At 34.1% G+C, this 17,440-nt stretch overlaps 1 protein-coding gene across 2 annotated transcripts in view; it reads right to left on the reverse strand.

Annotated features, from left to right (window-relative positions):
- LOC131079255 (GTPase ERA-like, chloroplastic) overlaps nt 1-7,262 on the reverse strand; it is a 140,966-nt gene extending 133,704 nt beyond the window's left edge. Inside the window, exon 1 of one of the 2 annotated variants that reach the window (XM_058017157.2) lies at nt 6,764-7,262. In XM_058017157.2, the coding sequence (XP_057873140.1) occupies nt 6,764-7,115 (352 nt within the window). In that variant the 5' untranslated portion in view covers nt 7,116-7,262. The remainder of the gene's footprint in view (nt 1-6,763) is intronic. The other variant, XM_058017158.2, reaches the window with a different exon arrangement.
- Nucleotides 7,263-17,440: the final 10,178 nt, after the last annotated feature.

Below are 17,440 nucleotides of genomic sequence, written 5' to 3' on the forward strand. Positions count from 1 at the left end.
TCTCTCCATCAGTGTGTGGGTGAAAAGTAGAACTGAACTTCAAATCTGTCTTCATCTTCTTCCAAAGTGTTCTCCAAAAATAACCAACAAACTTAGTGTCTCTGTTTGAAACTATGCTCTTAGGTAATCCATGCAATCTCACTACTTCCTTGAAAAATAGGTTTGCTATATGTAATGCATCCGATGTCTTCTACAAGGTATGAGATGAGCCATCTTTGAGAATCTATCCACTATCACAAATATAGAATCATTCCCTCTCTGCATTTTAGGAAATCCTAGTATGAAATCCATGCTTATATCCTCCCAAGGTCTTTTCAGTACTATCAAAGGTTTATACAATCCCACATTCTGACTACTACCCTTTGCAACTTGACAAACTCTACAACTTTGCACATATTCCCTAACATCCTTATGAATCTGGGGCCAAAAGTAATGCTCACTCACCACTGCTACTGTTTTATCAACACCAAAGTGTCTGGCTAATCCTCCACCATGTTTCTCCTTTACCAGATTCTCTCTCATAGAACTCTTAGGTATGCACAAATGAACTCCTCTGAATAACATCCCATTCTAAATGAAGTAATCCAACTACTTGCTTCTGTCTACCGTAACCAGTTCTCTACATGCTCTCCAAGGTTCTACAAAATCCGGGTCATCATCATGCAAGGTCTTCAATTCCTCAAATCCTAATACTGTTACTCTCATCTCTGTCAGCATATTCCTTCTACTCAATGCATCAGCAACTTTGTTAGATTTTCCACTTCTATGCTTCAACATAAAGGTGTAACTCTGCAAAAATTCTACCCATCTCATATGTCTCTGATTCAACTTACCCTGACTGTTCAAATACTGCAAAGCTTGATGATCTATATACAACACAAACTCCTTAGTCAATGGGTAATGTCTCCACTTCTTCAAGGCTTGAACTATGGCATAAAATTCTTGATCATACACTGAATATCTCCTTCGGGCATCATTCAATTTCTCACTGAAATAAGCTACTACTCTCCCTTCCTGACTCAAGACTGCTCCTATTGATGTTCCACTTGCATCAAAATCCACTTGAAATACTTTATTGAAATCCGGTAAAGCTAACACAGGCTACTCAGTCACTTTCTGCTTCAACAGTTCAAAACTTTTGTTTGCTCTGATGGTCCACTTGAACTCCTTCCTATCTCCCCTCATTGTCTCAGTCATAGGGTTACAAACTGAACTGAAATTTTTGATGAACTTCTGATAGAAACTAGCCAATCCATGAAATGATCTTACCTCTCCAATGCTTTCCAATGTAGGCCATTCAACAATTGCTTTCACTTTCTCAAGGTCCATCTTCAAACCATCCTCAGATATCACAAATCCCAAATAGACTAACTCATCCTTCATGAAAGTACACTTCTTAAGATTTATCAACAACTTTTATTCTCTCAACCTCTGCAAAACTTGTCTCAAATGCAACAAATGCTCCTCTTTTGTCTTACTGAAAATCAGAATGTCATCCAAATATACAATAACAAACTTACCCAAGAATTTCTTCAATACCTCATTCATCAGCCTCATAAAAGTACTCGGTGCATTAGTTAACCCAAAAGGCATCACTAACCACTCATATAGTCCTTCATTTGTCTTGAATGTTGTCTTCCACTCATCTCCTTCTTTGATCTTGATCTGATGATATCCACTCTTCAAGTCTATCTTTGTAAAGTATTTGGCTCCAGTCAAACAGTCCATTATATCATCCATCCTAGGCAAAGCAAACCAGTATTTCACTGTGATCTTGTTTATTGCTCTGGAATCGGTACACATTCTCCATTCTCCATTCTTTGTAAGTGCTAATACTGTTGGTACTGCACAAGGACTCAAACTTTCTCTGATCAAACCTTTCTTCAATAGCTCCTGCACTTGTCTATTCAACTCTTCATTCTATGCCAGTGTCATCTGGTGTGCAGCTTTGTTAGGCAAACTAGCTCCGAGAACCAGGTCCATGCAATGATTGATCCTTCTCACAGGTGGTAATCCATTAGGCACGTTATCTGCAATGATGCCTTCATACTCTGTCAGCAAATCTTTTATCTCTTCCGGTTGTTCTTCTTTATGCTCCGATTTCTCAGTCTTCTTAGGAACTAAGGCAAAACACACATTCTCATGTCTCATTCCATCCAGGAATTTCCTTCCATCCACCAAACAAATTCTAGCATTTGTACAGACTTCACTCTTCAAAGGTTCCTCCAAGGGCAACAAGGTTTGCTTCATCCCATTGGCCACAATAGTGTATGTATTCTTCCTCCCATCATGTATTGCCTGTCTATCAAACTACCAAGGTCTACCCAACAAAAGGTGACAAATATCCATAGGCATAATATCACACAAGACTTCATCATGATAATTCCCAATTTTCAATTTCACCAAACATTGCTCACTTACTAACAACTTATGATCATCCTGAATCCATGCTATCTGATAAGGCTTAGGGTGTTTCAATCTTACCAAATTCAACTTATTCGCCATCTCCTTTGAAACAAGATTATCTGAACTACCACTATCAATGACAACTTTACAACACTTACTGGATACCTTACATCTGGTCTTGAACAAATTCTTCCTCTGCAAGGGCTCCTCATTTCTCCCGATATGACACAAAGCTCTCCTCATCATCAACAGTTCTCCATCTTCCGGTTTATTAGCTGATCAGATGGGGTTTTCTTCCACCACTATTGTTCTTCCGGTATTCTTTGCCTTCTTACACTCGAAAGCACGATGTCCTTCTCATCCACACTTATAGCAAGTTCCTCTAAACACCCTCTTGTCTTCTGTCATCTTTTCCAAAATTCTCATTCCAGTAGCCATCCAGTTCTCTCCTCCGCTAGAAATTTCTATCATCTTTCCAGTATGAATTACCTTCTTTGCTCACTTCCTTGTCCTTGTTCTGGTCCGTACAGGTTCCTCTACCTTCAGTATATCCTCTTCCTCCGAAAAACCTTCCACCTCTACCTCTCTGCCTCTGCTGATGTCTTTTGTTTAGCTTCCCTTCTGCCTTCAGGGCATACTGGTAAGCTTCTTCGACACTCTACAATTTGATCAAACTGAGTTCATCTTGTATAGACACCCGCAATCCATTCAAATATCTTGCAACTTGTTCAACTTCATCATCATGTCTGGATCTGATATTCAACTTGTAAAATGCCTTGGTGTACTCCTTCACACTAGATTCCTTCTGTCTCAAATTCTGCAACTTCCGGAACAGATTCACTTGATAATCAGCTAGCATAAATTTTGATTTCAACTTAGCAACCATCCGATCCCATGTCTCGATCTTCTCTTTACCTCTTCTCTGTCTATCAACCTACAAATGCTCCCACCAAAGAGATGCATGACCTTTCAACTAGGTACAGGCATATTTCACCTTCCTTTCTTCTGCAATGTTTTCAAAATCAAAATATTTCTACATCTCCGAGATCCAATCTATCAATTCATCTGAATCCAACTTTCCATCATATTCCAATGGGGTAAAATGAGGTTTAGTATTCGTCCTACTCTCTTCATCCGGATCAACCGCCGATGGGTTTATTTGTTTTTTCGGGGCTTCTTCTCCTTCATCTTCACTTACATCTTCAATATGTCGACCTCTTCTCTGGGTTGTCTCAACGGCTTCCAACCGGGCTGCAATTCCTCTCAACATTTCCATCACAGCAGGGTCTGCATTCCCACGCACTCCACCATTCGTATTTCCTCTTCACGCCATCTTCACGTCAGTCCTCTGCAGCTGCAGTTCGGATCCACAGTCCGCCACCCTCCAACAAAAATTTCTCAGGACAACGCAATCTCTGGAACGAAAGCTCGCTCTGATACCACTTGGTGCAGTCACCAATTAGGAGGGACCTCAAAGAGATCAATCTGGGCCGGTCAGCAAGAGTAAACACAACGGAAACACAAGGATATGATGGAGGCAATGCAGAACTGAATGAATTATATCATGAAAACTGTTTACAATCAACCAGTAGCAACCGGGTTACAGTAACCGGCTCACTAGCCTGCTAAAACATGCTTGATTACAAAACAGGTCACAACCGCGACCTCAAATCTTAGGATCTATCTTCTATGTTCTATCTCTTTTCTTAACTACATTCTAATGCTCAATTACAATGATTTATACGATCCAAAAGGATCTGATCGACCCAAAAAGGATCAAATGCCGAAGAACAAGACCTAAAGTGTAAAAACAAGGTCGGCCTCCGCTAAAGAAATTCCTCCAGAAAATCCAAAGGATGAAGTGTAGATCACGGGGAAAGGTTGGCCACACATCAAGGAACATCAGAATCAATGCTCAGGGCTCCGCAAGCTACGGAAGGGATCTAATAGATCCTTATAGATTACAACCAGGCAACCGGTACCAGAAAACTGTCTCGGAAACCGGTAGTGATAACTTGTCGGAAAATGATCCAAATGCTCTGCGGTTTGGGAATAAGGTAGATGATCAAGTCCTCAAGCAAAAGACAACTCCGCACGATCCGGTGAGCCAAATACGGGAAATACAGAAAGAAATGCTGAAACTGCAAAACGGAAAGCAAAACAAAAAGGCAATATTTTGGGTTGATGCAAGATTGCCATGAACCGAGGATGCTCCTGCATCATTTTTTAAGAAAAAATCGTCCGTGGTTTAAACGACGATTAAATCGTCTACGTGAATGACTTGCGAAAAATTGCAATTTAGGTGATTTTTTCATCACTAACTTTTATGATGAATGTAAACTTGTGTATGTGTTCAAAGTAGTTTCTATTTGATGAGATTATTGTGTCTTTGAGGTTTATTTATTAAAAAATGCATGAAAGAAGTTTAAAATCGTTGAAAATCTTTGTTTTCAATTTGCCGAGTCTTGGCTGAGTCCGGGCGCTGCCAAGTCCAAGTCAAAAATCAGCTTGTTGAGTCCGAGCCGAGCCCAAATCTTGTAACTAAGTTAATAACTACCATCAAAATTTCAAACAAAATTAAGAAATTAACATTATTTGCATTTTTCTAAGACCACAAATTGCATGGGGCAACTTGAGCCATAAAAATAGCAGCAGCTCTCTCCGAGAAACACCTACCTAATCCCATGGTTCTCTCAACTAGGTGATCCTATACAGGATCAGGAAACCAAAAGGGTATCTGAGAAACACCTACTTAATCCCATGGTTCTCTTGATTGGGTGTTCCTATATAGGATCAGGAGACCAAAAGGGGGCAAAAGGACTCCTAATATGTAATAGATGCTGGGCAGAAAAAGTTGGAACTCACCCACAACGAGAAAAAGAGGTCAAAATTACTATTAAGCATGAAAGACCGTCCATGCCAAAACTAAGCCAAGAAACAAACTAACACTAACCTAAAAAACAACCCTGCATATCAATATAGTCCAACACTCAATGTTACAGTCAACTTTATTCAGTGCAGAAGTTTGAACTTGACTCGCTTGTATGAGGTGGATCTCACACTAACCTAAAAGACTACCAAGCTCTCATGGAAATGCCACCTTCAAGTTATCATATCACTTTGTGGGACCCATCAGTGGGGTGGCATACTACATGATAAGTGATGACTACAACAAGATTACTATTTTTTAGGAGCAGATGCTTGATAGAAAATATAGGAACTCGCCCACAATGAGACCATGAGATCAAAATTACTAGTAAGCATGAAAGACCGTCCATGCCAAAACTAAGCCAAGCAACAAACTAACACTAACCTAAAAAACAACCTTGCATATCAATACAGTCCAATACTCAATATTACAGTCAGCTTTATTCAGTTTGAATCTGATTCGCTTATATGAGGTGGATCTCACACTAACTTAAAAGACTACCAAGCTCTCATGGAAATGCCACCTTCAAGTTATCATATCACTTTGTGGGACCCATCGGTGAGATAGCATACTACATGATAAGTGATGACTACAACATAGTTCCCATTTTTTAGGAGGTTGGCACCCACCTTGGAGAACCTAAATAAATGGCTATTTTGATGTGTCATGCCATTATTTGTAAGAGTTTACTATGACAGGTTATGACATATTGCCATGTTATGTTAGGACTATGACAGTTTCCTACCATGACTATGTATTGCCCTGTTGGGACTTGGGACTATGATAGACCCCGAGTTTGTATAATAGTTAGAAGGATTTGTATTTTGGCAGCTGGCATTTCTCACATGTTAGGTGTCATTCATGCCAAGGAGACTCATTTGACATGGTAGGTCAATCTTGGTGTTTGACATGTTGAAATGTGATCATTATCTGGAATGAGGGACATTTCTATTTTATTTTTCCTTGAACACTACACAAAAACCATTTTTTTTTTTTAAATATAAAGGCAAACATTTGAAAGAATTTGTCTTCATGCAGCCCAGGCTTCAAATAATAGGAAATTTCTCTGAGCAAATATTTTCTTTCTACAATGATACTTCATTTTCTTTTTTCCTTTACTGCTTAATGCATCTTGGATCCAAACAACCTACAAAAATTTTCTTCTTAACCATTACACCAGAACCCTTTCCCGAAGTTTTCAAATACATTAAAAACGTTATCGAATTTCTCTACGTCCAACCCGGACTTGAAATTAAAGGAAATTTCTCTAAAGAAACATGTTCTTTCTAATAATAACACTAAATTTCCTTTAGACGTTCCTGTTTCATGCATCTGAAGTCCTAAATCTTTACCCCAAAAAATCTCAAAAAAGCAAACAAAGACAAAAAAGATCACATTAAACAGAATGACAAGTCTCAGAAATCTAACCGCTTCGATGATCGGGACCGTAGCTGAAATCGTCACGGTCATTATCTTCATTATCATCTTCCTCAGCCCTTATTATTCTGTCCGGCTTTTCACTTAGCGAGAGCACACTGTGATCTTCAGAGTTTTGAGCGCGCTGCAACAAAACCCTAACTTCATTTTTTACCTCTGGTTTTGAAAAAAATGTTGCAGGTATGGCAGAGCTCTTGTTTCTGTTCACAAAATATTGCATTCTACATATTGAAGATTGTGAAATGCGCTTTGCTGATATTCTCTGCACCGGTTGGTAATTGGAGAGAAAACTGTTAGATGATATTGTAGAGGAATTGAAACCAAGATGCATTATGAGCTCCATGAACGAGTAGCATCTAAGTTCCTAGCTGCTATTGCATCCGCTCTTATTATTATCATTATCCATTGAAATGGTATCTAGCCAAAAATATTTTCTTCCTCGTTAGGATTTTGTGTCTTTACAATTTTGATTCAGTTTTAATCATCTTGTAATCTAAAATTCAGATATAATGAGGATGTTTTACTCGTTAAACTAATTTGAAGAAATATATTATAAAACTTGGGGAATGTTTTTTTTGATCTTGCATTTATGGAATCAGTGTGTATATACGAGTCATGTTGTTATGTACTCTTTCTTTGCGTTTCTTTTTTTTTAATATGATCTTTTACAATAGGGGAAAGGACCCAGTAGTTGAGCATGTACCAATTGTTGTGAGGGTTGTTGATACCTTTTGTTCCAAAAATTGAACAAATAAAACCTATTGTTTGAAACAAAAAATATCAATTTTTGTTAGGAAATGTACCAACAGTTGTTAGGAAATGTACCAATAGTTGTTAAGAAATGTACTAATATTGTAAAAAGTAACCAATCAGGTGATGCCATGTCAGCTGCACAACTATTGGGGTCTCTTTTGCATGCCTATTGGTCTCACTTTTTTTGGGGGCTGTTTTGGACACCTTGGCAAAAAGCATGCTGATGTGGCATCATATTTGATGACGTGGCCCTGAAACCTTAGTTATTAGCAGGGGACTTGCCAAGTGAGCTGCTGTAAAAAAATCGGAGTGATTTGAAATTTCCAAGTAGGATTTTGAGAAGCGCGAAGTTAGGGTGCACGACTACTGGGTCCTTTCCCCTAGATAACCGTTGAAAGGGCTTGGTAGGAGGAGAACCAAGAAGAAAATCAATCGTCATGAAAAGTTTCTTTCAAAATGAGAGAATTCACATTCATTAATATGGTCATTCTGATTTTAATATGTTTTTATTAGTACTTACCGTTAAGTTAGTATTATAGTAAACTGTTACATTTAATTTTCATTAGTTCATTATTATTCAAAAATAATGCAAAAATTAATCTTAACTTTAAACATAATTTAAAACTAAATCAAGTTAAATGCTAACCCTTAATGTAATTTAAGACGAAATCAAACGAAACACTAAAACTAAAAGTAAATTTTAACCTTAACCCTAACCCATAACAAAGATTAACACTAACACTAAACCAAATTTAACCACCACCCTAAACTATACAAAATTGAAAGCTAACTTTAAACATAATTGAACACTAACCCTTAACCTAAGTTAAGACTAAACAAAACTAAATCTTAATCCCCGCCCATAACCAAATTTAACAATAACCCTAACCCTATACAAAATTGAATCCCAACATTAAATATAATTAAACACTAAACCAAATTTTACAATAACTCTTAAACATAATTAAACAATAAACCTAATTCAATTGTAACCATTATTAAAGTAGGATTGATGTGTTAATACCAACCCTAACTCTAATTTTAAATGAAATCCTAACCATAACAATAAACCAAATTAAACTGTAACTATAAATGAAATTGAACATTAGATCTAACACTAAATCAAATTGAACCATAACCAAAATTGGTTGAATTCTAATCCTAATTTCTTAATAGTGTTATTTAAACTCTAACCCTTAATCTTGAATGCAAATTGTATTAAGGTTCGATTTTCTTTGTTATTAAGGTTCAATTTGGTTTAGTTTAATTTAATTTACCAAGACTTGTTTTAGTGTTCAATTTGACTTAGTAAAAGTTTATTTTAATGACTATACATTAGAACTAATTACACACACATACACAAACACGACATAGACATAGACATAGACATAGACATAGACATGCTTTAATTTTTTATTATTTCAATTAAATTAAATAATGTTATTAAATTAAAAAATGAAAGCATCTATATCTCTCGTCTTTCTTTATATATATTTATAATATGAATTGAATGTTAATTTAAAAAATGGATTCACTAATATTCAATAAGATTACACATATTTACAAATATTATAGTTAAGATTAAATTAACTAACTTAAAAAAAAAAGAAATATTATCAAATATATTCATTATAATTATATTTCAATTATAATTATAGTTAGGTTTAATTATAGTTAGGGTTAGGATTATAATTCAATTAGGATTAGATTTGTGTTCAATAAGTTTAGTGTTAGAGTTTAATTAGAAGTGGGGTTCAATTGGGATTAGGACTATGATCTAATTAGTGTTTAATTAAAGCTATAAAAGAAATTTTTTACGAATTAAATTATGATTATAGTTCAAACATAATTAGGGTAAGGGTTAGGTATAAAGTTAAATTTGAGTTAGGGTTAAAGATTAAATAGGCTTCTAGGAAAAACTTTTGATTTGTGGTTAGGGTTAAATTATGGTTAGGATTCAAAATGGGTGGGAATACAATTCAATAAATGAAATTTCTTAGACAAATTTAAATTTAGAATGTTTAAATTTTCTTTTCAAATTATTTAGAGTCTTATCTTTTAAAGCTTTATATAAATAAATAAACATATATATAATATAAAAAATATGAATTAATAATATTATTTTATATTCTAGTATATTTTTTCTAGATTCGATTGATGGGAAAAAATACACACAATCGAATCCAGAAAAAATACACTAGAATACAAAATGGATTGTGGAAATCTCATAGCTTTAATATTATTTTAGTTATCTTCATATAATTTAATAATATAAAAAATGGATAATAAACTAATATTATCAATAATATAATATATTATATGTAAAATTTTATATAATAATATTATACTATAATTGGGGATGACCCTACGGTGCAACAGTGCACACTCTGTGTTAATACGGAGGTCTTATGGTCGAGTCTCCGGGCTCGCTTATTGTTGCAACCCTTGCAGGTATTGACCAGACTCTGACGGATGGCATAGACGTGGTCCGTTGACCAGGACAATTAGTGATTATGTGGGGGTGTTAATGCTCATTGTTTGCAGTCTCCGGTGTGCGGACAAGGCTTCCCATCAGACGGTCGGACCAGTATGGTGGTGGCAATGACTAGAGAGATATGGAGACCTGACTTGGAGAGATAAGGTGGTGGCTCGAGATTCAAGGGTGGAGAGATAAGGTGTTATCGCGAGTAATGGAGTGATAAGGGGTTGCTCGTGGGCAACAATATGGAGATGGTCGTTGTTGGAGAGATAAGGAGGAGGTGACAATTGCTAAGAATATAACTAATGCTTAGAGGTGTTAATACCTCAGATATGTAAGGCGAGGATGAGGCCCCCTGATTTGTGGCCTCACCTGGTGATTGGACCAGGCTAAAAATCCATGTCACCGATCAAAAATAAATAAAAAATATTATACTATAATTATAATAAAGTAATAACAATATAGTAATGAAAATACAATAATAATATTGTGGAGATGTTTTGATTATGACTACTTGGATGAATAATAAAAAATTTGGTCCTATACATCTAAAAAAAATTGATTTGATATATGTTATAAGGTAACTAACATGACAAATGAATTTTGTCTAGGTAAAAAATATTTTGATACTAATTAATTAATTAATTATGAAAATATTGGTAGTTGCCATTACAAGGTAAGGTAACTACTGTGATAAGTGAGTGAAGGACTAATATTAATTGAATAATATAGAATATATTCTCTAGCATTATTGATATTCCATTTTCAAATATTCAACCAAGATTACACATATTTGCAAATATCTTTATTAAGATTGCATGAACTAACTTAAAAAATACAAAGATTACCAAATACATTCATTATAATTAAATAATTTTTGATGTGCTATGAATAAAGTTTGAATTATAATTAAGTTTGCTTAATGTTAAAATGATATAGTGTATATGTCCCTATTCCTTCAAATAACATTATCCTTAGATCATTCCTCATATTCTACACACACATCATTGTAATTAGATCATTCCTCAAAGCATGAAGAAGTGGATTTTTATTATATATTCAAAAGCATATTCTCACACACATCATTGTAAATAATACAATAAAACAGATTTCATTAAAAAAAAATTAAAATGGTAAAGCAAATTATCAATACGGTCCTAAGTTACAATGTGCAATACCCTTTCAGGATAAACATCAGTGTGAAAATTTGATGTCTACAACATAATATTTCTTAAAATAAAATAAATTAGAATTTATGAAATTAAAGGATATCAACAATTCCATCTAAATTTAGTGATAAGTATGATTATTTATTGTTTGCATAAATTTATAAAATTAATAGCTTTACTAAGCGTCTCATTTATTTACTAAATTCATATGTACTAATTTGATTGATTAACTATTCATTGATTATAATTAATATAGTATAAATTATTAATCTCTTCTATTTGCTAATTGTTTGAAAAAAAAATATTTAATTACTATTACAAATACAAGGCAAGTACTCGCCACTACGTGGCACTTGTTAATATTGTATCATTGATTAAATAAGTGGACTTTTTATTTGTCTATGTTGGATTAAGTAAATTAGTCTATTTCTATGTTATTAGCTTTGAATTATAGATCGTTTTATAAAGGAGAATACATATTTAGTTGTGTGCATTCATGTTAGATTAATGTGTTACTATCATTCTTTTTATAATTGGGGTATTTTTTACTTATGTTTATGTTGGATTAAGAGTAGTTGGAGCTATTGTTGTTCTAAGTCATGAAGCATTCTTTAAAACTAAGGACATTTTCAAAATACCCATATCTATATTAGATTGATGTATTCTAATATAGTTATAAATTATTGTTCTCTCACAAGTATATAACTCTCTTAGTTGGTAATGGTATAGTGTGATGGATAAATTGTGGTGTTGTGAATCTTGCCACCAAGTTTCAAACCCCTATTGGGATGTTATTGTTGAGTATTTGTGCTATGAATGAGGTCCCCCATTTGCAACCTTACAAGTTCATAACTCCAATCAAAAGTGTTGACCTTAAAAAAAAAGTGTACAACTGTCTTTGAAAATAAGGGGATATTTTTTATTTTATCATCCATTGGCCTCCAAATTTATGGACAATGTGAGAAGAACCGTATCTTGACAATTCATCTATATGAAAAATGTATAAAAAAAAATTATTATTTGAATAACAGGTGGCATTTTTATAGTAAATTTTAGCAAGAAACTCATTTAAAGTATTGTTGTTAGAACAATTAATTTGTCAACACTATTAATATAATAAAATTTTATTAAATTACTTCACATATTAAAAATAAAATTTGTTGAACTACTTTTAATTTTTTGCTTCTAAATGATGTTTAAAGTTAAAATAAAAGAATCTAATTCAATAAAAAAATTAGAATTAAGTTGTAAATAATCAAACAAAGGCAATGCCAAATCCAAATGAGAATTAAAGCTCTAAACATGTCGCAATTTAATAATTACATGTGAACATGAATGCAATTAACTTTAAACTGATGATAGATGTTAGAAGTTACTGTTAATGCTTAACCTTTGCACCCTGTTGAACTAATGAGTTCAACAACTTTGCATAACATTGGAACTCATCTCTGCATGTCGGAAATGCATCAATTGAAATGAGACCTCTGGACTCTAGGTCGATTCCTATTTGATTAATCGTCTATTTGCTCTTCTAACAACTGAAAACTTGGTAGGAAAAGGGAAGAGAAAGAAAGAAAAAACTAAGTAACTAGGTGATTCACCAAACTTTGAGGGAAACTAAAATGATAATGACAGGTCTCTAATTGCAAAACTCTATTTTAGTGGGTAATCACTTATGTTCTATGTAGGCCTGCATAAATATTTCACAGAAAGGTCCTAGACTGAGCAATCAAGGAAAATATATTTTTCACATAAAAGCTATGTGTACTTGTGGACACAAACTGCAACCTGCAAACAAAAATACACTTTTGCAACTAGGCTTTTGATGAGACAAAATAACAAGGAATAATACAATTCACTAGTTACCTCTATCAATCATGTTATGAACACAAAGATACAGAAAGAAAAGAAGGCTTGGGAAAAAAAAAAACTTAATAAAATCTTGCTCCAAAAGATGTTGTCATCATATATTCAGTCTCCAAGATTGAGTTACAGAAAATGTACAAGAGATATATGCTAAGGACAAAATGTTGTCACAAGAGCCTTCTCTGCATAATCAGAACTGAGAACTTCTAAAAGAAGTGATTACAATATTTATGCTTTCTCTCAAAGATGTGCATGAAAATAGGAACTGAATCCTTGGGTCGGATTCAACTGAAAATCCTATTTTTTAGGCACTAGAAATGCTCCAAAAAGCCATGTGTGGAATGAAAAAGTCCTTCCCAACCATAAACAACTGGACAACTCATCAAAACATCCCTTAAAACACTCAAAATGCTCATAAAAGACCCTCAACAACATGGAAAAAGTCCAAATCCTAGTTCCTAAAGCTTGCAAAGAAAAAGTCTTCTTTCCCCAAAAATAGCTCTCAACACTTACTTGATAACTAAGTCTTTAAGACTTAGTCATTTCTTCATTTAAGTCTTTAACTAAGTCCTCAATACTTAGTCATTTTAACTTGCTTTTCTAGAATATTAATGTTTAGCTATGATTTATAATGCTATCATAGCTAAAAATTAATTTACATGAAAATATAAAGCAAGAAAATAAAAGTAAGAATATATTTATATTAATATTGTTATATAATATTAATACTTTTTTAAAGCATTAATATTAATATATTATATTGTAAAAACAACAATTACACTTTAAAGACTTAAAATCTTTACCTTACGGATTTCAAAAGAGCAATATGTAGAAGGGCAAAACCCCGCAAAACACAATACATAGCATAATATAAATCAATAAAGGAAAGGTAAATGCCATCGACAAATAAACATATGAGACAAGACATAATTTAGACATGATAAAAGCCAATGAGATTTTATCGGACTTCAAAAGTTTCTCAAAAACTTTTAACTTGGACTTTTTAAAACTCACGGTAGCTCATAAAATATATTTCATTTGGACTTAGTTGAAGTCGAGAGCATTTTTTAACAACCCTAAACATGTCACCATGAAGGGAAAAAGAGAGCATTTCTTTGTGTTTTTCTATGATATTATGTTGTTGTTGCCGCCATGAAGAAATAGGAAGCCGTGAGGTTTCTAAAAGAAATCTAGAGATTTCGTAAAACCCCTCTGCTGCAAATTCTGAAAATTTGGTTAGCATTTTGCTTCTTCTATTCTGGAAAAATCATAATAGCTAAATGCTTGTAGATTTCTGGAAAATTTTAACAGGTATATACAGGAAAACTGGAAAAACTTCCTCCTGATCTGACCCTAAAGTTGATGTTGTTCATTTGTTGTTTGATGGTCTATTTCATTACCATAAACCTGTAGAACCTCCCTGATTAAATCAAGGGTAAAACGGTTGATAAAACTATAAGGTTTCAAATTTCAAGTAATTTGTCCCTTAAAAAGTTTTTTAACTGGCTTTGTAATCATGTAATAAAAGGTTTCATGTTTGTGACTTACACGTCCCTTTAATATCACATATTGTTTGTTACTTGATTTATCTTTTGTATTAGTCTGACAAGCTGAGCTCAACCCTTGTGGGGGCCACATTTAACACCACTTGTCAGATTAAGATACATGTTACTGCACATGAAACAAACTAGAACTTTAGCAATAAAAATCTCCTCTGATGCAATGAGAATGATCCTTTTTTTGGTTTTGATGTTTACTTTCCCATTCAAATAAGGATCATGATTGAATAGTATAATGTTAGGTCCAACTAGGAAAGCTAATGTACTAAGAGGGGAGGGGTGAATCAGTACTTCAAAACTTTTCTTAAACAACAATTTTACTGTTAAACATAGACTGAATACTGTTGATCTCATTATACATAATGTTGAAACATAATCATAGAAATAACATTCATACAAATTTCACTCCATAACAAAATGATTTTGGTTGCGCAAAAACTCTTGGTTAGAGAGAAAAAATGTGGTGGGGATGGCACCCACAACTTCATGACTGCAATAATCAAGATTGCTTGGTTAGAGCTACATGTTTAGCTATTTTTGATAGCTTACCTTGTTAGGAGTACAAAGATATTTAGATCTACCTTGCTAAAGGATTTTACAAACACTTTTACAAAATGTTGTACCTGGTTAAAGGCTTTACAATTTATAGACTTTGTTAGAGTCTTTTACCCTGTTAAAGGTTTCTAACTCAACTCAAAATAATTCAATCAAAATCTTTACAAAATATCTACAACTTTACATCTGAAATGTTATAGCAGACTCTATGTGCTCAATATGAAATTACCTTGCTCATAGCATACCTCAGTAATCGATAAGTCAACTCAGTGACCACTTATGTAACCTCTGTCACTTAAACTGTTCTTTGAAAAAGCCTTCTCGGTGACCTCTAAATATCTCTGTTAATCTTCACATCTTATCTTTTCTCAAGATTTTCATATTCAACTCATCATTTTTCCCTCTCCATTTTAGATACTCAAATCATTTTGTATATATAGATCTTTGAGATGGTGATCCATTCATGCATCGATCATACAAACATGTTTTATCGAATAAATAAACATAGAAATTATTTCATTGGATAAACTCCCTCTAAATCATACAAAATCCTTAAATGTAATTTCCTATGTAATAACGGTTCCATGTTCTCAAATCTTGTAACATGTTTCACATGTGTGTCCAGGTTCATTGAATCTGGTAACACGTTTTCACTCGGTTTAGATTGACTTGGTATACCTTCTTTGTTTCTCGGTAGACATAGAACTTTACTCGGTAGACAGCTCGGTGTGTCTCATCTTGGTGACTAGCCTTTCTTTGTAACCGACACCTTAGTAATTACCGACTGGACATTTCGGTGGTATTAACCGACTAGAGTATATAGGATGACTTTGGGCATACAACTAATGATAACTTTAGTAAATAGCAACAATCTCCCCTTTTGACATTAGTTTGGTATGTTTGACAAAAACTCCTTTCAAAGCCATAATACAAAATCTATATACTTATAAAATAAACTGAAATGACAGTATATACATTTGTTCAAATACATACTCAATTACATACTTCCCTTATCAATATGTTGAACAACTTGATGATCTATACTATGTATTTCATGCTCCTGATGTTCTATGCTCCCCCTGTCAATTTCAACTGTACACTCGGATACTCTGTATACTCGGTACACTCCCCCTTTTTGACAAACATCAAAACTAGTTACCATGTGGTGGGGGCAACTGATCAAAAATAGATTTATACTTTGTACGAGCGTCTTTGAGAGCGGTGGCAAGTGCATCCTTGACACTTTCCATTAGTGAATTCCAAGCTGTAATATTAACTAAGAGTGAAATCAAACCATCTAAAGTACTTCCCTCGGCTTGAGTGGACAATTGGGTAGCTCGGTTGATCTGCTCTTGAACTAATGATAAATGGGGAATAAATAATGTCTGAAGAGTCATGATATCCATCCTTATTTTGTGCTCTTCATTCTGAAGTTCGAACTGTTGATCCATAAGAGTTTGTAGCTTTGTATAAAAATTATGAATAGAATTTGACTCAGTAGTCAATTTATTTGAGAGATCGGTAATCTCTTTTTCAATGACTTTGGTCTTATTCTTGATATCTTTGATAAATAATGAAAATGTACATAACTTCTGAAATAAATAAATAATATGCTTGAGTTGAGAGGACAACTCAGCAATGAATCCAATAAGCTTAGTTTTACCTATAGCAATTGCTTTCTACACTTCTTCAAACATCTTGGCAGTTAGCTCTTTTTCTTTCAATTTGCTAAGGTATTCTGATGCTTCTACTCCTGATGCTTCCAATTGAGTGAGTAGATCATCTAGTTGCATATGGATGGCAACATCTTTATTTATAGTAGCTTTAGGTAGCATGTCTGTCAATAATGTTTTAACCTTCTAAAGTACTCGGTTCTTCTTTTGTATAGCTATCTATTTTTCCTGCTCTGCTTTGGCTTTACAAAGCTCACCGAATTCTATCAGTGCTTGCCCTTTTAGTTTTTCAATGTCAACATTCGGCAACACAATAGGTTTTGATAGATCTATCTTGAAACTATGCTTCTTTGCCTTCTTCTCCTTTGATGGTGATGCCTTCACCGGTTGAATGAGGACAATGGCTTTGGAGGCTTGTCCCTCCTCAGTAAGTTGCTCGATGGAGGCAACACTTTTGTTAGTTCCTGTAGCCTCTATTGTATCCTTCGGTGTTTCCTTGCTTGGGGTCTCAATGGCAACAGTTTTAGTGTTTGAAGGTGCTTGGGAAGTTTGCTCGTTGGTGGCCTGAGAGGTAGATTCACCTTGTGTAGCCTTTTGACCCTCTTTACCTTGAT

This window comes from Cryptomeria japonica, chromosome 4, assembly GCF_030272615.1.
Source record: "Cryptomeria japonica chromosome 4, Sugi_1.0, whole genome shotgun sequence".
Taxonomy (NCBI): Eukaryota; Viridiplantae; Streptophyta; class Pinopsida; order Cupressales; family Cupressaceae; genus Cryptomeria; species Cryptomeria japonica.